At 37.1% G+C, this 19305-nt stretch overlaps 3 protein-coding genes across 3 annotated transcripts in view; all 3 read left to right on the top strand.

Moving 5' to 3' along the window:
• The window catches only part of LOC102307912 (troponin I, slow skeletal muscle), a 3647-nt gene extending 2311 nt beyond the window's left edge, over positions 1-1336 (top strand). Inside the window, exons 3-8 of the mRNA XM_005939712.3 lie at positions 78-81; positions 197-244; positions 400-531; positions 612-701; positions 885-1055; positions 1172-1336. Of these exons, the coding sequence (XP_005939774.1) occupies positions 78-81; positions 197-244; positions 400-531; positions 612-701; positions 885-1055; positions 1172-1258 (532 nt within the window). The 3' untranslated portion in view covers positions 1259-1336. The remainder of the gene's footprint in view (positions 1-77; positions 82-196; positions 245-399; positions 532-611; positions 702-884; positions 1056-1171) is intronic.
• A 1417-nt stretch (positions 1337-2753) lies between these two features.
• Positions 2754-8768, top strand: LOC102308219 (troponin I, slow skeletal muscle). Its single transcript, XM_005939713.2, has 8 exons — positions 2754-4332; positions 5047-5070; positions 5176-5179; positions 5278-5319; positions 5453-5584; positions 5806-5895; positions 6053-6226; positions 6406-8768. Exons 2-8 carry the CDS (start codon positions 5060-5062, stop codon positions 6490-6492), a joined length of 540 nt encoding a protein of 179 aa, XP_005939775.1. The 5' UTR covers positions 2754-4332; positions 5047-5059; the 3' UTR covers positions 6493-8768.
• A 4013-nt stretch (positions 8769-12781) lies between these two features.
• LOC102309977 (troponin I, slow skeletal muscle) lies at positions 12782-16139 on the top strand. Its single transcript, XM_005939721.2, has 8 exons — positions 12782-12900; positions 13512-13553; positions 13665-13671; positions 13924-13968; positions 14075-14206; positions 14784-14873; positions 15016-15189; positions 15475-16139. The coding sequence occupies exons 2-8, from the start codon at positions 13543-13545 to the stop codon at positions 15559-15561; spliced, it is 546 nt and encodes a 181-aa protein (XP_005939783.1). The 5' UTR covers positions 12782-12900; positions 13512-13542; the 3' UTR covers positions 15562-16139.
• Positions 16140-19305: the final 3166 nt, after the last annotated feature.

Here is a 19305-nt window from a genome sequence, read left to right as displayed (position 1 = left end):
GTGTGTGTGTGTGTGTGTGTGTGTGTGTGTGTGTGTGTGTGTGTGTGTGTACTCATACCACCATGTTGATAATGAAGACCGGTGAGTAAAAATGCCAATGTTCACAACGATTAATTGATCCCTAATCCAAATTCGAAGTTTTGTACACTTCATATGATATTTATCATCTACACTAATTTACCTCCTTTGGTTTTAGTCCAAGAGAAAGCGAAAGTTTGCTGTTACACGCCGACTCCTTTTGAAAGTAGGTCTTATAGATTCAAAGGAACTTGTGTTTTGCATTTGTTGTGTTTGGTTTTTTATTATCATTTTAATTTTTTATAGTTATCATCATTATTATTCAAAAGAGCCATTATTTTTAATGTTATAAAGAGTGATTCAATCCTTACTATATTTTAGTCCAAACTGCTGAAGAAGGCTGCTGCTATGCTGGTGGTAGAAGGTGAAGAGAAGGAAAGGGAGAAAGAAAGAGTTGTGAATGAGTCATACCCTCCACTTCAGCTGTCAGGAATGTCAGTCCAGGAGCTCCAGGTACTGACCAAACAAATTTTAAATGATCGGTAATTAATTAATTTATGTCATTTAAACATCTTTCTTTTTCTTCTGTACAGGAACTTTGCAAAGAATTACATCGTAAAATTGACGTAGTGGATGAAACACGTTATGATATGGAGGTCAAAGCAGGCAAAAACGAGAAAGAGGTACAAACATTTTGAATCACAGTGTAAAAGTACTTTTTGTATAGTCCTGCGTGTAAAAAATGGTGGTAAAATGCTGCCCCTAGTGGTGAACGGGTTGGTTAAAACCTACAGCGGTTAATAACAGCAGGTACTTTCATTGTCAGAGTGTAAACGTTATACACATGTTTGATGTTTGCTGCACAGATTATATCACTCAGTCAGAAGATCATTGAGCTGAAGGGTATAAAGAAGCCCAATTTGAAAAGGGTCAAGAAAACAACAGACGATATGCTGGGTGCATGCACCGAGACCTCCAGACTAACAAAGGCTGATTTCAAGGCCAACCTCAAGACAGTAAAGAAAGAAGATGAAAAGGTAAAAACTTCAAAATGGCAACAAAAATTACACAAAAAACGAAATTAAACTAAATTAATGAGTAATTTAAAATCTGTGTATTTTTATTTTAATAATCATAATTAATATTTAAACAGAGGGAAGAAGTGACGGACTGGAGGAAGAATGTGGAAGCCATGTCCGGCATGGAAGGCAGAAAGAAGATGTTTAATGCTGGACAATAAAAATTTTGCTCATGTTAAAAATAAAGCTATATTAGCAACACATCTTGCTAAAATAAAGCTTTAGTTTGCAATACATAAGCTGAAGTGAGTGAGTTTTTATCTGAGTGAATCAAAACTTGTCAACATGACTTAATGTACACTTGTAAGTAGAAAAAAACCCTGTATGCTTTGAATGCAATAATACAAATTACTAGGGGTGCAACAACACTCGTATCGATATTGAACCGTTCGATACAGTGCTTTCGGTTCGGTACGCATATGCATCGAACAATACAACATTTTTTATTTATTTTATCAACTTTTCTTCTGACGATGCTGTCTGTGTTGAGAGCTCAGTGGATCTGCGTTCGACTACTCCGCCTAGGCTGCACTGTCGAGCGCAGATCCACTGAGCGCAGCACAAACTAGCATGACAGAAGCTAAGCTCTTTGCAACATGGCGAATTGAACCTCCCCCACCCTCATTCAGATCTGGCGTTTGGAATTATTTTGGTTTTCATGTGAAGTATGACCCTGAAGGTAAGCGCGTCATGGCCAAAAGTAAAACAGTATGTCGGATGTGCCACACAATGCTCAATTACATTGGTGGGAACTACTGCATTAGCGCAGTTTGCTCGTTAACGTGTTGACGCCGTCCAGCCCCACGCACAGGGCGATCAGGGGTAGCTCGTTGACGGAGATTTGCCGTGTTGTTGCGTTAACGTCATTTCAGATTAACGCTGACAGCACTAGTGGGAACAAAATGAATATGACTGCATATTTACGCTGACATCATCCTAGTGCAAAGACAAGTGGAAGCAGACAAAAACAACAAGCACGCATGCTACAAACTTTACCCGAGTCATTTAGACAGCCGTTAGCACATGATTCTCCTTATGGGGACCTGATATGTTTTAATATGCTGCTGAGAATATAGCCCAGAAGAAGAGTATAGTATAGCTTTTATTTCAGAAAGAGCCATTTCTCTGTAATAAACTCTCTTTTCCAAAAATGAGTGATTTCTCGATGAGATAGATTTATTATTTTATCCCTTTGTTGTTTCAGCAACATTAAATTTAAATTTGAGTTAAAATATATATTTATAATATTAATAAATGACAAATTAAAAAAGCAGGAACATTTTTTTGTATCGAAAAAATATTGAACGGTGACACCAAAGTATCGAACCGAACCGTGAATTTTGTGTATCGTTGCACCCCTACAAATTATGTAATAAATTCTAATATTTGCACATTAAAACTGCACTAAAGAAAATCCAGATTATCTGGATTTTGATTTCAAAGTGTTTTTAAATGTTTATCGCTATTCCAATATCTGCAGTATGTGTGATGCCAATTAAACAAATGTGCCTGTATAAGTGATTTTGCCTTTTTTTTAAATAGATTTTCATTTTTTTCCTATTTTTAAATTTTTTGTATTTTTGCCTGGAAAATGGGAAATCGGTGAAGTGAATTACTGACAGGTGTGTGCAAACATACATGGAAATACAGCATATAAGGGAAAGCAGTTTGTACAATTTTAATTGGCTTGAAAGTAGATGTGGTACTGACCAAATATTGACCTTTAATCTTAAACACAACCTGAACACTCTTGGTAATTTCTTTAAGTAGTCTCCAGGAATAGTTTTACAGATTTCTTAAAGGGCATTTAAATCTCTGTTTTCGATGTTGGCTGCCTTTCATTCCACTCTCTGTTAAGATGATCCCAGACTACTTCAACACTGTTGATGTCCAGGCTCTGGGGAGGCCAGCTCGTGACTCCACTGTGTGTTTTTCTATCCAGGTATGCTTTTACTGCATTGGTAGTGTGTTGGGGATCACTGAAATGAAGCGTTGCCTCAAATGCTTTCTACGTGGTATTGCATGGTAGGTAAATCTGATGGTACTTTTCTGTTTTCATGACTCCATCAATTTTTAAAGCTCTCTAACACCACTGCCTTAAATGCGTCCCCAAACCATGACAGAGCCTCCATCGTATTTTACAGATGGCTGTACACACTTATTGGTTTACCTCTCTCCTGACCTCCTCTGTACATACTGATGATGATTTGAACCAAAAATTTCAAATGTGGATTCGTGAGAGTTTTCGTTGATTTTCAATCCAGTTCTGGTGCAGTTTGGCCTCAGCCTTTTCTTCTGTTTCACTTCCTTAAGAATTGCTTTTTGACAGCCACCCTTCAACTGATGCACTTTCTCATGAGACCTCAGTGAACAGCTGATGTACCAACTTAAGGGCCAGACGTATCTCTCTGGTCCTGTGTCAGGTCTTTGTCGGATTGTTTTCTATTTCATAAGGACATGACTTTCAGGTACTGTTCATCTACTGTTTTTAAGACTGCCACTCCTTATTTTGTTCTCTACATGTCCAATTTCCTTTTTATTTGTAATGCACACTGCACATCATGCTGGGATTTAACAAGTTTTCAGCTAATACTTTTTGGGAATCACTTTGCTGGTGCAAAAATACTACAACACCTGTGAAATGCGTTATGTTTTGTAGGTTTTGTAGATTCAACTAAAGAAATGTGAGCAGATCATCTGCTAAGCAGCCTGTCATCTGTAGACACAGCGTTGGTTCATTCCTTGAGTTAATTACCTGGTATATACTTGAATCATTAATGATTATCAAAGAAATTAACAAACAAACATTCTTCTGAAAATGGCCACGACTGAGAATGAGGGAAAAAGCAGCCAATATTCAAAGAAACACTTTGACAAACAGACCTTCAGAAAGCTCAGAGAACTACTGCGTAAGACCACTTTTGAAAACATTACAAAAAGATCAGGCTTCTTTAAGCAAAATGCAAAAAAACGAGAGGTGGCTCAAGATAAGCGCACAGTGTAGATTAACAAGTATTCATCAGTGATAATGGCTCAGTGTTGACATATTTCTACTGCTGGGGGATAGAAGTGTAGTGATATGCAATATACTGGCTGTCAGGATAGAGGAGGCTATTTTGGGTTGGCCACTCAGAGAAGGCAATAGGAGTCATTAAATTTGACTTGAGTTTTCTTGCAGTCATTTAAAGACAGAGACTGATCACACCAACTGGGTGTTCTGCAGAGATTAAAAAAGGTATGTTTAATATATGTGTATGAGTGATGGTAGTGTGGGTTAAGGGTTTCTTTTTCTATTATGATGTTATTACTGACAGGTGCCTTATTAGATTATGACACACACAAAGCTATCATGAAAAAATGTATAAGAAATATAGTATTTTCACAAGTTCAATATTTATAAGAATACTGGCCACATTTATATCTAATCTTGGGTCACATCAATGTGTTTAAACTAATTTAAGTAATTTCGATGTTAATGTGTCTTTTATTCATTTGCAATACTGAGTAGCAGCTATATACATTTTCTACAAAAATCCATCTTTGTAGATCTATCATTTTAAAAATTAAATTAAACTGATTAAAAGATTTATATTTTTATTCTGATCTGGGTTTTATCAAACGGGACTAAAAAAGGAATATCATTCAAAGTATCTGTGACCCTCAAGCATGCAGTGTTGGCAATTTAAAACTTTTAACTTTCATAACATTTATATTAAAAAAAAAAAAAGCAGTCCGAGGTCTGGATTACTTTGACTTGTCTCGGTAAAAAGATGTGACAGCATGCGAAGAAGTATAAAAAACAGGCTAGTGAAAATAGTTTACAAAATTGAACCATAGCCTAGAAGCTTGTTAAAACGTTATAATACTGTGATCATGGATTCATACGCTGCTAATAATGCTTCTCTTACCAAAAGTAGATTTTCTCACTTCAGTATTAATTATTTTACAGACAAAAGTCAACCATGGCTGAAGCGTAAGTGATATTTTTTTTCCACAGGCATTTAAAAAATATTTTTAACATGTAGAAACAAACTCTTGTTATTTCTTATCCTTTTCCACACCATCATACCCACCACAGATCTGTGAGTTCTTCTAAGTTCTTAACATCTCCAAAGAAGTTAAACATTTGTTTAACATTATTATTTGAAAAAATGTATTTTTGTCTACTTTTTATTTGTAGAGAAAATCAAAGATTTCTGCAGCCCGCAGACTTGCCCTTAAGGTATTTTCTTCTTTGTTTTTACTAAAACAGATGAAATATGCATAGCAAAACTAGAAAGCTGTTCATTCAGGAGTCCATATTAGTTATTTATTATCAGTTATTTGAGTCATTACGTGCATTTTCTACAACTTAGACCAAGCTGCTGAAAACAGCAACTGTGATGTTGGAGGATGAAAAGGAGCAAAAGAAGCTGAAGAGAGAGACGACTTTGAGGGAGAGAGTCCCTCCACTTCAGCTGTCTGGTTTGTCTCTGCAGGACCTTCAGGTATGTGCAGATCACTGCAGAAGCATCACTGAAATAACACAGTGGAAATGCCCCACACATAAGTAACTCTCTAATGTGTACAGATGCGATGCATATACACCATTTTCATGTGTGCTGTTTTCTCCATCTTATTTTTGGTAATTTATGACACTGGAATGAGCAGGAATCTTTTTTGCTCATGCTCTTCTGTTTAACAATTTGATATTGTTCTGTTTATGTAGGCTCTGTGCAAAGAACTGCACCAAAAGATTGATGTGGTAGATGAAGAACGGTATGATACTGAAGTGAAAGTTGCCAAAAACAACAAGGAGGTTTTTCATTCTTTATGACCTTCAGAAATGGCTTTCTTAACATTACATGTTTTACTTGTCCTTTTTTGTCATTATATCTCAAATGTTATCATTATTTAGAAACAGGTTCTGCACAACAGCATAGTTCATTCTTATCATTTTAATGTGTTTCCTGCAGATTGAAAATCTTTCTCAAAAGGTCTTTGACTTAAAAGGAAAGATGAAGCGGCCTGCTCTCAAGAGGGTGAAGATCTCAGCTGACGCCATGTTGGGTGCTCTGCTGGGATCCAAGGTCAAAGAGTCTGTGGACTTTAAGGCAAACCTGAAGACAGTGAAGAAAGAGGAGGAGAAGGTAAGTGCCACAGTCAGTGTGTTAAGATCACTTCAGGTAACTTGACCCCTTGGCTTAAAGTGTTTAATCTGAAATAATGGTTACATTTGAGTTACAACAAGTTGATAGTATTGCTCAAATGATTTCAGGGTTATTTTAGGGAAACATTTCACTAAGAATTATTTTCTTCCTGTGAACAGAAAGAGGAGGTGACTGATTGGCGTAAGAATGTGGAGGCCATGTCTGGTATGGAGGGCAGGAAGAAGCTGTTTGATGCCGGACAATAGATTCACGTTTTGGACAGCACTTAAAATAAAATCTTAATGTCACGGTGCACAATGAGTAACTACAAAGTGTATGTTTTAGTGTCAGTGTGTTAAAAGACTTGCAAAAATATTAATTGGAGTGAAAAAGTATGTTTTGTAAATACACAAATTGCACTTTGTTGAAGTTTTATCTGGTTTGTATGTTCACCACAGTCAGAAAACAGCAGAATTTGCTTTAATTCTTTATCTTAAAATGTCTGCAAAATACTATCATCATCATAATAACAACAACAATAATTATAATAACAATAAACTTCTGATGCAGAAACCTGCCACTGTACTTTTTCTTTTACATCTTTTACATACTTTTTTTTAAAGCCACAGAAGTTGTTATAGCACATACCCTTGCCACACATCAGCACCTGCAGAGTTGGGGGGAAAAGAGTCTGTTAACTGAGTGAGAAATTGGAGTAAAGCTGTTTTCATTCCGATTTTTAACTATTTCATTCAAATATTACAAAAAAAATGATTTGCAAGATGAAAAAACACGCAGGGTTGCAATTTTCCCTAACTCGACAGAAATTTAATGTAGCAAATGCAGTACGATTGTAGATTAGGTGGTGCACGATGGCAAAGATACATAAAACATATTAAATAAAAACTCAAAAAGACAGTGGGAGGATTATTATTATAAACCTCAATAAAAAATCTAACAAAAATGTCGTTTTAATTCTCACTTTCTACAACTAATGCACTGAGAACCTAAAATGAGGACAGGGAAATTTTGTGATTATGGAAAGTAAATAAACATTTTAAGTGTGGTGAAGATCGCAGCAATTCATGCGACCAGCACACTGTCTGCTAGCCTGATATTCACATCATTAGAAAGTGGAAGTAAATGTAAATGTAGAGGTTTTTGTTCTGGTCGGCCAGGCAGAGAGAGTTTACAGAAAATATCCCACTGATCAGATTATATGAAGTGCAGAATGAAGGATTTTGGAGCTTTTTCTGTGCTAAGGACCACTTTGAACTTTAGTGTACCACTCTCAACGTTACTGTACCACTAAATCAGTGAGATACTACTTCAAAACAAATATTAAGAGTCTAAATATAGCATTTAACTATCTCAGACTTGCACTTCAGCATTCTTATTTAATTGTTTGCTGTCTACCAATCCTTGTGTGAGGATGTGAATGGCAGCCTTTTGAGTGAACATAACTCCCGGTTACAACACTGACGCAAACTGAACTCTACACTGGCTCAGTTTACCACCACCCCTGACGAGCACCTGTCCTCATTTCTCTATTCCCCTAAATAAATCAGGACAAACCTTTGGTGTTGTTCTAACTCCAAGCTGTTCCTGTAATGTGCTATCACAACTTGCAGATGATGTGCACTAAATATACTATTTCTGACTTTTTGCAATGAGATTTTAAAACCCTAATAAAGCAATTATGATGTGTATCAGCTGTGCCCACTAGAAACTACGCTGTAGGAAAGTATTTTTGATAGTGGCACTATAGATGGACACGTTAGTTTGATAAATAAAGCTGCAGAGCAAATACATGACAACATTCTTAGTTGATTTCTCCCTGCTGTTTGACTTCTTAACAGCTGGATCTGATCTGACTCTGGTATAATGTGAATGTGACTGACCTGACATAAGTTTAATAACTTCTTTAAATACTTCCTGTCACATCCACTAACAGGTGGACACCCAAAATTCTGAGCCAAGAAATTAAGTTTAACTGTCTTCTATTCGAAAATTGTACTGATGCATTGCACAACATTAAATTCTTCTCTTGGTGAACAAACAGTAGCAGCAGCACAGACAAGACTCTATTTTAGACACTCGTTCAGTAGTTAGTCGTTAGTACAACACTATAAAATGGATTGACTGCCTGTCAAATAGTCATTAGTGCTTGTCTGTCTTACTCACTGACTCATGCATGCAGTTTTGAGGTGCATCTAAGCGAACTGTCTGGCATCATAGGGACAGATTCCTGATCAATATCCAGTGCAGTGGATACACAGTTATTGCTACTACTGTCACTAACATAGAGCACTGTCTTGTCCTTCCATAATGTTATCCACTAAGAGCAAATTAAACACTGTTGTCTTCCATGTATGTCGATCCACCTCTATATTACAACAGAGAAACTGAATAATAAAAAGCTTTGAGTAAAATGCTCAAATTCATTGATCTGCTTTAACAGGACAATTAATGTGTGGGGTGGGTATATAAACATCATATCACCAATACTCAGCATACAGCCCAGCTGTGCTAAACATGCAGAGAATTTACTATATTTGCATCCGTCCCAGCATCACATTTGTAAATATTGTTTACAATATTTAAACATAATAACATAATATATGTGTATAGTATCCTATAATGTGAGAAAAGTCATGTTGCGTGTAAGAATCATATATAAGAATTATATTTAATATTTTAAAAATGAAATGCATCACGCTTGATGCATTTTCCCCTATTCAGATTATATTGTTAGCAGGGGGAAAGTGATCAACTGAAGAGGAGAGAGAAGCTGCTCTGACAGAGTTCCTCCTCCAAATCCGTCTGGTAAAACTCTGAACTGCAGAGCTCCTTCAGTGACAGACTGCTGCATCCTAGATGCATGAAGGAGCATTTCCACAGGTCCTTCCTCCCTGAGCTGTCAGACTACAATCAAAACTGCTCCCAACAAACATAGATGTTTACATCAGCGCTGTAACAACTTCTGCTGTTATAACTTGCACATTACTTTTCTCAGTTTACATATACACTAACTTATTGGAAGTTACATGCCTACTTTTTAATGCACAGGTACAATACACAATCTGTACTTTTCTGATTATTCTAAATATTGTTAACTGTTACGCCCCACTTAAAAACGAAGTGCTGACTGGGGTGAGGGGTAACACAAAGTGATAGAGAAAACATGAACTACTGGAGAATAGATGTCATTGAACTTGATTTATTGCCCAAAACTACTACAGTAAAAATAAACACAGGGAAGCTCTTTTCTTCAGGGTCTCCAAGGCCAAAACAACAAACAAAACACCCCCTTTAGCTAAAAATCAAACCAAGTACTCTCTAACCAAAACAAAATACAATGGCTGAGCTCCCTGTCTAACCAAAAACAGGAGAAAACAGTTGAAACAAAAATGGCAGAGAACCCCTACCTGCTTCCACAACGACGAACTAATTAACACAAGTTTAAGGGTCCTCTCTCTCTCTCTCACACACACACACACACACACACACACACACAAACAACACACACACACACACACCACACACAACACACTAAGGCCCGCTGCCCAAAACTCACAGCTCACAGCTCTGGCAAAAATGGGGAAGAATGGCAGGGGTGTGGCAGTTTAGGATGGCAGACTATATGCCGTGGCTGACGAGCTGGAACACACCTCAGCTGTGGCTCATGAGGCAGACCTGCAACACAAGAAAAGGAGAAAAAAACTCTTCTACAGAGGGAGAGCCACTAGAGGTCAGCGACCGTAACATTAACTATTTAAACATCTTTCAGTATCCTGCTCTGTTTGCACACTACAACCTGGGTTTTCCACTTATCTGTACTCTAATTTGTATAACTGTACAGTACTCTGCTTTGGTAACTATTGTCCATGATGTAAAATATGTAAAAATTGTGTTTCTGTTCTGTGTCCTGTTCTGTTTGTATATGTGCTTTTTTGCTGCTAATACAACCAAATTTCCCCTTGTGGGACAATTAAAGAATTATTCTATTATTCTATTCTATTTATATAGTCCATAGGTAAATAAATAAATAAAAATTTAAATGTCAAAAAGGAGAATAGACAGAAAAGGGTTTTTCGAAATGTTTTAAAGGTTACTGTAAAATTACTCTGTTATGAAGGCAAAATTAATAAATGCTACCTCCAAGTGGCAGCACGGCTCTAACAACTTAACCACATATAATAGAAGCATAAAGCCCCTTTTTAAAAACTTGGTCCTGGCTTCATAGGTTCCAGTATGACTTAATATACAGCAATATTCCCTATATTCATCTTCCTTGAATTCTGGTTTAAGTCTTCATTGTGGTCTTATTCCCGAGGGAAATAAAAGCAGCCAAAAATAGTGCTTTGAAAGAGGTGAGACTGAAACAAAACTGTAATACTGCAGGTTTACAGCCTGCAGTTAAACAATATGAAACAACAGATTCTGTGAAATTGGTATTAGCTAATGATTCAGAAAATTCTGCAAATGTATAATCCTGAGCAAATGCTTTCATGTGTGACATAAAATATCTTTGCCGTTCCAACTATTCTCTCCCAGACTTTGGAATAGCACCGTACAGTGTCTCTATTTATTTTGGCCTCGGTACTTTTAAAAATTGTGGTGTGCAAGATCAACAGAAAGCTGGGAGCTAATTGGAAACAATTTGGCTGTGAGATTGTGGCCTTTTCCTCAGTAACCCATGGGAATTTTAAATGTGACTCAAAGGTTGCATTATTCAGCTGGTTTAAATCAAGATACAACACAGCTGTAAATTATGGACATCTTATTAGTTTGGAGCCAAACAGCTATTATTCTGATATAATGACACTCAAAATAACAGACATTGTAGACTCTAAATTATAGTTGGAACAATAATAAATTGGTTACATGTCAAAAATGGGGTGTTGCTTAATCATGAGGTTGAATGCCAGTAAAAGAGATATTATTTCCTAACCACAAATTAATCTGTTAAAGTAACAATTAAAATCATTTTTGCTGGATGTTTTTTTATGTATGTATTTATTAAAGTGTGTGTGTGTGTGTGTGTGTGTGTGTGTGTGTGTGTGTGTGTGTGTGTGTGTGTGTGTGTGTGTGCTAAAAACACAGATGGTTTGTTAAAAGTCTAGGACAGTTTAAAAGCATGAGAAAAGTACAGTGTACTGTAACAAATGTGCCAATGGGGAATCTAAACAACCCATAATAATAGTTACCGTAGGAACAGAGGCTATTCAGCAAAAAGATGCAGCTTCAGCTTTTCAGGTCCAGATCCACTTACTAGCACTGTGCAGCAACTTCTCTGTTTGCTGAGCAACACTGTCAGGCAGAGAATTCAATTATCATAAACATAAAACTATTTCAAAAGCAAAGTATTAACTTCCAGCAATGATTTTAAAGTAACCCTCCAAAAGTTGATTCTGTTCATCTGGACGTAGCGTTTTCTGGGAGAAACGTTTCGTCACTCATCCAAGTGACTTCTTCAGTCTGAGAAGAAGAGACTGAAGAAGTCACTTGGCTATCAGCTATTAACACCTTACTAGTATTGTGTTGCTCTGACCTATCAGGGCATGGACACAACACCACTAGACTATCCTGTGATGTCTGGAACCAGAGCACTTGCAGTGGTTCCTTTGGATCCTGTGGGTTGGCTTGAGTTTTGCTGGGGCCACCGATGATGAAGTGTGCTCTGGCAGATCTTGTAGATATTCATTTGGTTTGGGATCTGAAGAATGTGGAGGCCAGACTCAGAGCCTGGGGTTCTTGGTGTTTCTACTGCTATTTTTGCCATGCATTGGGATGCATTGCCCTGCTGTAGAAGAATGCTGCCCCATATTAAGTTGATAGTAGAGGTCAAGGTAACAATCACACAAAAGCCAAAAGTTCATCCAAAGTTCACTTCTCATAGGTTTTGATGTTCAGACTGTTGTTTTAAGGCAGTAGTTTATTGTAACATAATGCTCATTCGAATATGCTTAAATCATATTGTTTTTCTATTGACCGCTGTGTATTAGTGAGGCATGCGACTGTTTGCAGCAGTTCTTCTCTGCAGCCTTGTGATGGCAGCATAATTCTTTGAAATCTACACAATGCCCTGAGCTTCATAATAGAGTGCTGATTGTGGAGAAATGCTGCTTGTCCCTGATAAACTACCACCTGCTAGTGAGTTAGCTGTTACCATGAGAGACCATGTTATTTCTTAGATGATCGAAATGCATTGGTTATTAGAGACATCTTAAAACAAATGCAAAAGTATCCCCTCTTTGTTTGTTAATGTTTTTGCTGGGGGTGTAAAGTTATATGTCTTTGGTTTATTGGCTCCAATACCAGATAGAAATTCTGGCATTCTTGTTTTAAACTGTTTACCTAAATGTCCACTTTGGATTGGAAATGGGATCAACTGTTACTAAACACATATAACAGTGGACTAAAGCTCCTTCAAACTTCACTCCCCTCCTTAGCATGTAGCCACTAAGGAAATCACAGACGGACAATCCCTGCAAGAACTTTCACACCTCTTACATATGTTATATGAGAGACGCAGTGCAAGAATGGTGTGGACTGAGGATCTATTTTAGTGAGCCACTCACATGAGCACTGGAATCTATATATCTACCCTCTTTCTTTCCTTCTAGTCTCAGAAAAAGACGCCTGTGAGTGTTTGTCACCTGCTGTAGAAGGTAAGGATTTTATTTTGAAATACAGGAGAATCAAGGGATAAGGAAATAAAAAACATGTGTTGCAATATATTCAAACTGTTCTTGCCATTCTGAATTTATCAGTATTTTTAAAAATGGATATAATAATTTTTACTCTAAAACAGTATTTACGTTATGATATTATGTTGTCATTTACTGAGACCAGGTTTCATATTTTTTATTAAAACGACAAATATACTTGTGAGTCAAAGAGGGGACTGTTTTTTTTTCTAAATCTAAGATCTGTGGCTTCTCACAGATGTCCGAGTTGAAGTTATGACTAACACACAACAGTGTCCATTTGATTTATGTGTTTTACTTTTACAAATCTTCTCCTCTTTAGTCTTTGTGTATGTTTCCTTTTTTCAGAAATAACCTGCCAGGTTATTGTAACCTTTTTTGGATTTGTTTGAGTGAGGATTTTTTTAAGTCACACGTTTGACCTTTTGACAATGTCATACACTGTTTATGTTCCTTCTATGTGTACCCAACCCACAGTAGCTACAACAGCCAATGGGCTGAAACATGAAAAGTATCCTTCTGGGAAAAAAAATACAGATGTTGTTCTAACTTTGTTTTTCTTATATTTGCAGATTAAACGAGGGGGAACACAAGACTGCAACCATGTCTGAAGCGTACGTATAACCTTTAAGTTTCAATACACGTTAGCATTTGCTATGTGAGATTCTAATCTAACCAAAGCATCTCCTCTCCACCTATTTGCATCCTTGCTCCAAACTTTACAGGCCTTCGGTGAGTTGATTTCAGTTGTCAGTAATGTTAGTTGTCAATGGGATGGCTCAATCAATTGGATTAAAACTAGGCAACACACCAGCTATGCCTTCAGCACTTTAACCCTGTCTTGAATGCTGACATTAATGAGTGAATTCTCTAATCTAAATATTAAAAAATAATGAAAATAAGTGCAAAACTGAGCATTTAACAACAATTCATTCAATACATTCAAGGCCAAATGAATAAAATGAACATTGTCTTCTTTTCCAGAAACCAAAGCCAAAAATCTCTGCATCTCGCAGGCTGTTCTTGAAGGTATCTTATGTCTAACTGTCTATTAATCTTAGGAATTCACATTCTTGAAGCGCTGTAAACCATTTACTGTGTGTTTGACTGAGGTGTCATCCTGTATGTGCACCAGACAAAACTGCTAAAGAAGGCCATGACTATGCTGGAGAACGAAAAACAATTCAAAAAAGATGAACGAGAGAGGATCCTTGCTGAGAGAGTGCCAGACCTCCAAATATCCGGTCTGTCTTTGCAGGACCTACAGGTACATGTGTCAAATAGCAGGAACTTTTTTTGGATTGTGGCATAACAAAAATTGACATAAAATCAGGAAACTATAAAAACTCAGGTCATTTTTTCCCACCTACTTTGGGTAATATCTGGCCACAAGGAATTACTGATAATTTATTTTCTAAGGTCTTGTGATATCTATAACCAAGAATTTTGCTGGCACACAAATTCAGTTACTGTGTTTATAATTTAGTTTGTGGTACTGAGGGCATTGGAAAATGACATTTTAAAACCTCAACAGCAATTCAAGCAATGCCTCGCTTTAGCAGAAGAATCCACAGACCTCAATGTCAACAGTTTACCATTATGACCATTAGAAAGTATTCCCAGTGAAAACTACTCACACAGACTGTTTATATCAATCTGTGGATCAAACAAACTTATATAGATGAATTTATTTTGTATTTTATCACCAAGGCATTGCACATATATGTGTTCCAGTGTCTCTTTGTATCGTTTCTTGTCAGTTTTTCCCATTAAATTATTAAAACCAATTAGATAAAAACTTGTTTTCACATCAGGTCTAATACACTTAAATCTTCTATTCACAGAATTTTTGCAAGCAGCTACATCAGAAGATTGACGTGGTTGATGAGGAGCGCTATGATATTGCTCTTAAGGTGACAAAAAATGACAAGGAGGTAAGTATTATTTGCAAATAACCAACCAAGTATTTTAAGTACAATCTTATAGGATGCATACGGACAATAAAAAGTTCAATAAATTAATCCTGAGGATGGTTTTTTTGTTTGTTTTAAAAAAAAAATCTGTGTTGGAAAAAAGATACAGGATCTGTCTCAAAAGATCTTTGACTTGAAAGGCAAGATGAAGAGACCCAATCTGAGGAGGGTGAGGGTGTCTGCTGATGCAATGCTGGGAGCTCTGCTGGGCTCCAAGGTCAAAGAGTCTGTGGACTTCAAGGCCAACCTCAAGACTGTGAAGAAAGAGGAGGAGAAGGTAAGTGGAGCAATATATATGTTAATTCACACTATTTTTTAGGAGTCCTGAATGTAAACAACAATGTATTTACATTGTTGTTTACATTCGGGACACTATTAAAGTATGCCCATATTCTGCCTTTGAAACTAGTGCATGTGAAGTGCTACAAAGTTCAACAGTGTGCTAGGCACTAAGATTTAGTGCAATGAAAATAAAGACATACCTGCAGTGTTTGATATTAAAAAGCATGTATCCCCACCTCAGTATGAATTTAACTGCACTAACTGTACTATCACCCTGCAGAAAGAGGAAGTGACTGACTGGCGTAAGAACGTGGATGCCATGTCTGGTATGGAGGGCAGAAAGAAGCTGTTCAATGCTGGACAATAGATTTAAAATGAATATCTGGGTTAAGATGTCTGTTAAGAAACAGGTGGATGCAACGAACTGCATTAACTTTATAATGATTATAATTCTGACACAGCTCATGTTGTGAATATACAGACAGTAGTGAGGCATCAGTAGTGTCTTTAGGACAATTGTCTCTTAATATATATTTTTTCCCATAATGAAAAAATGTGTATTAAACATATTAGAGCACTACATTGCTTTTTTAGTTTTTTAGCCTATATCTGAATTAATATTGATTGCCTGTGTCACTTCAATAATATCGCCCTGCTTTTTGACTTTGTTTATTTATTTAAAAAATCACCCATATTTACAGAAAACCAGATGAGCATATGACAAGAAATCTTTCATGTGTCCTGCTTATGTTCTGCCCATGTTGTCTGAAAAAGCTTGTGCTCTTTTGCTATACTGAACTGATTAAGACCGTGAATGCACATTCCAGGGGCAGCTAATGCTGGAGTCAACTGTTCATGAAGTCCTTGTATGAATGTGGTATTAATTAAACTAATGAGCAAAGCATTGTCATAATCAATCAAATAATAAAATCTCTTTAACATTAAGCAGAAATCATTGTTGTCCTTTCAGTACTGTTTGAGAATGAATCAGGCTTATAGTCTGTGTGTTTATCAACATAAACTTCAGAAAAGTGAATTGAAATGTTAGACATTTGCTTTATCCAGAATTTATTGTAGTGTTAAAAAGACGTCACGTGCAACTCATAATTTTTAACAAGGTTTTCTGGAAATTGTATTAGCCTAATGGTTCTCAAACTCTAAGGCTCCTCTCCGAGTTCATGCGTCACACCCAACAATTTGCATCAGTCATTAACAATAGAAAAGAACCCAAGGTCAGCATGATAGCATCCAAACTTCATCAAATGCTTATTTTTTCTTTAAAAATACATTTTTATTCATATGCAATGATGTGCAAAAATCTTTTCCTCTAATTTCTTTAAATAGTCATTGGTAACACTTCCTCAGCTTGAAGGACATTCAAAGCTCTTCTTTGGATGTTGGCTGACTTTTGATCTGTTCTCTGTCAATGTTGATCCTATGCTGCTTCAATAATGTTGAGCCTGTTCTCAATGAGATGCTTTCTAGGTGATATTAATGGCAGTTCAAAATCTGCATTTCTTATTCCTTCAATGTTGAGAAGATCCCCAACACCACTGGCTGAAATGCAGCTAGAAAAAATGACAGAGTCCACCGTACGGATGGCTGTAGGCACTCACTGTTGTACTTTGCTCCTGACTTCCTCTGTACAGATGGATGTCTCAGGTCCTGTGCCAGGCCAACTAAAGAAATTGGAACAAATTCTATGTTTTTCCATCAGACTGGAAGTAATAGAGTGCATAAAGATCCATCACAGGACTGAATGACTACAGACCTGTCGCCTTGACGTCTTTGGTCATGAAATCCTTCGAACGACTGGTGTTAGCCCATCTGAAGGACATTACAGGCCACCAGCCGGTGGATGATGCAGTAAACATGGGGCTGCATTACATCCTGCAACACCTCGACCTGGGAACTTATGCCGGGGTCCTGTTTGTGGACTTTAGTTCAGCTTTTGCCTGAACATCTCTCCTCCAAACTCCCTGTGAATGTGTGTGTGAATGGGTGGATGACTGGATATGTAAAGCGCTTTGGGGTCCTTAGGGACTAGTAAAAGCGCTATATAAATACAGGCCATTTACATTTATTTATTCTCAGTATTGGTGCCCCTCAAGGATGTGTCCTCTCACCACTACTGTTCTCCCTCTACACTAATGACTGCACCTCCAAGAAGCTGCTGATCCAGTTCTACACTGCGGTCATTGTCACATTGCTCCCACTGAAACTGCACCTTATGCACATTCTGTAGTATTCATTCCACTTCATTTCTGTATTCTATGTATATAAGTTTAGATTGGTTATTTATAGCTGGTTTACACAGCTTTGTGTATGTATGTGTATGCATGTGTATGATTATGAATGTGTGTGTGTGTGTGTGTGTGTGTGTTGTGTGTGTGTGTGTTGTGTGTGTGTGTGTGTGTGTTGTGTGCGTGTGATTTACATTGCTGTGCTTGAGAGCCTCCATCTGTGTCTGCACATATACTTGGCCAATAAACACGATTCTGATTCTGATTTAAAGTTGATTCCGTGCTAAGTTGAATGAATTCAACTTAGCAAAGTTGTGTTGTACCCTCTGCTCAGACTCAGTCAAATGCAGCAAAAAAAAAAAACTCATCACAGTGGAAATGGAAAATTACCAAAGCATACTGCAAAAGCAACTGTTTCCTGTTGCAAAGAAACTCGATTGTTTCAACTGCCATTGAAGCAAATGAATTGAAGGAAATGCAGCATACGGTGATGTCAATGGCTTCTAGACTTTAGGCAGTCAATGACTGCAAACAGTTTTAATCTGAATGTTAAAAACAGCCCTTGTATTTAAAATTTTGTTAGCCAGTCAAAGTTAGTTAAAGTTTTGTTAAAACCATTTATCAAATCAAAGTGAAAAGTCTGCACATTAATCACAACTTTACTGTTTAAATTAGAATCCACTGTGGTGGTGTACAGAGGATGCCACATTATAATTTATGTCACCTTTCTCTTTGTTTGAACTTCAGCAGGTCATCTTTACCATGTCTGCATACTCATACATACATACTACATACTGAGTTGCTGCCAGCTGATATGTTTATTAAATATTTGCATTCAAAAGCAGTCAAACATTTACATCTAATGACGTGGACAGAGAGTGTTAAAGGGCCTATACAAATGTTGATAAGCATTTTGCTTATCAACAACAGGAAACAGATCAGGGACATTAATTGTTTGGTCCCAAAAAGCTAAGTCATTACATTTTGGAACATGAGTTGAGATATGGCTAATAATTTTTGGTCAATTTAACCATTATCAGACACTGTTTCAGGAGTCAAATTAATACCCATGAATCAAATCCACTGAACGACTACCCTGAGGTACCCCTGAGCAAGATACCGTCCCTACACACTGCTCCCCGGGCGCCCAAAGGCTGCCGACTGCTTCACAGAGTGAATGGGTTAAATGCAGACAGGGATTTCCCCATGAGGATTAATAAAGTATATGTTATTATTATTATTGACAATGAGAAAAAGGCACCAAAAAGAAGCAAAATGACAGGAAAAGTAACAAAAACTATGTGAAGAAACAACACTGAAACACACAATTATGACAAAAAGACTAAAATGCAAAAATCAAAACAAAAAAACATCTAGCATACAGAGATGTCAGATAATGGAAAACACCTATATGATGTATAGGTGAATGCACAAAATAAATACAAATTTCAACTTCCTCATTGTAGGTGTGTCTGCCCTGTAGGATGAGCAGGGAGGGCTTTTATCCATCTGTACCCAGTGCCTGTATTTTTCATAATCTGTCCCTGGCTGCAACCTGCAGAGGACAACTTACACTTCTTAGCAAAATCCAGACTGAACCATAACAGCTTCCCAGTAGGCTAGCTTACTTTATATAATAGAGCTTGAAGAACCGGATAGACCAAAGAACAATGTCGTTGCTCTTGAGTAATTTTAAATTTGGTCTGTTTTTTCACACGGTAATCGAAACACGTCTACGGTTGTGACACAGGCAACGCCTTCTCCCAGCTTCTCTATCCACAGTGAACGAGTCTGACGCTTGCAGCTGCTCCTTATATAGACATAACGTTCAGCAGTAGTACCGCCTGTGTGTGATATTCGACGTTCCT

This window comes from Haplochromis burtoni, unplaced genomic scaffold (genome assembly GCF_018398535.1).
Source record: "Haplochromis burtoni strain Fernald_Lab_line unplaced genomic scaffold, NCSU_Asbu1 Contig_272, whole genome shotgun sequence".
Classification (NCBI taxonomy): Eukaryota; Metazoa; Chordata; class Actinopteri; order Cichliformes; family Cichlidae; genus Haplochromis; species Haplochromis burtoni.
This window is presented reverse-complemented; position numbering and strand designations above follow the sequence as displayed.

Bases quoted from the DNA above. Each gene is read 5' to 3' on its own strand.
- LOC102308219 (XM_005939713.2), top strand. The intron at 5,585-5,805 runs GTATGTGCAGAT...CTGTTTATGTAG, and splicing joins TGTCTCTGCAGGACCTTCAG to GCTCTGTGCAAAGAACTGCA. The intron at 6,227-6,405 runs GTAAGTGCCACA...TCCTGTGAACAG, and splicing joins TGAAGAAAGAGGAGGAGAAG to AAAGAGGAGGTGACTGATTG.
- LOC102309977 (XM_005939721.2), top strand. The intron at 13,969-14,074 runs GTATCTTATGTC...TATGTGCACCAG, and splicing joins CTCGCAGGCTGTTCTTGAAG to ACAAAACTGCTAAAGAAGGC. The intron at 15,190-15,474 runs GTAAGTGGAGCA...ATCACCCTGCAG, and splicing joins TGAAGAAAGAGGAGGAGAAG to AAAGAGGAAGTGACTGACTG.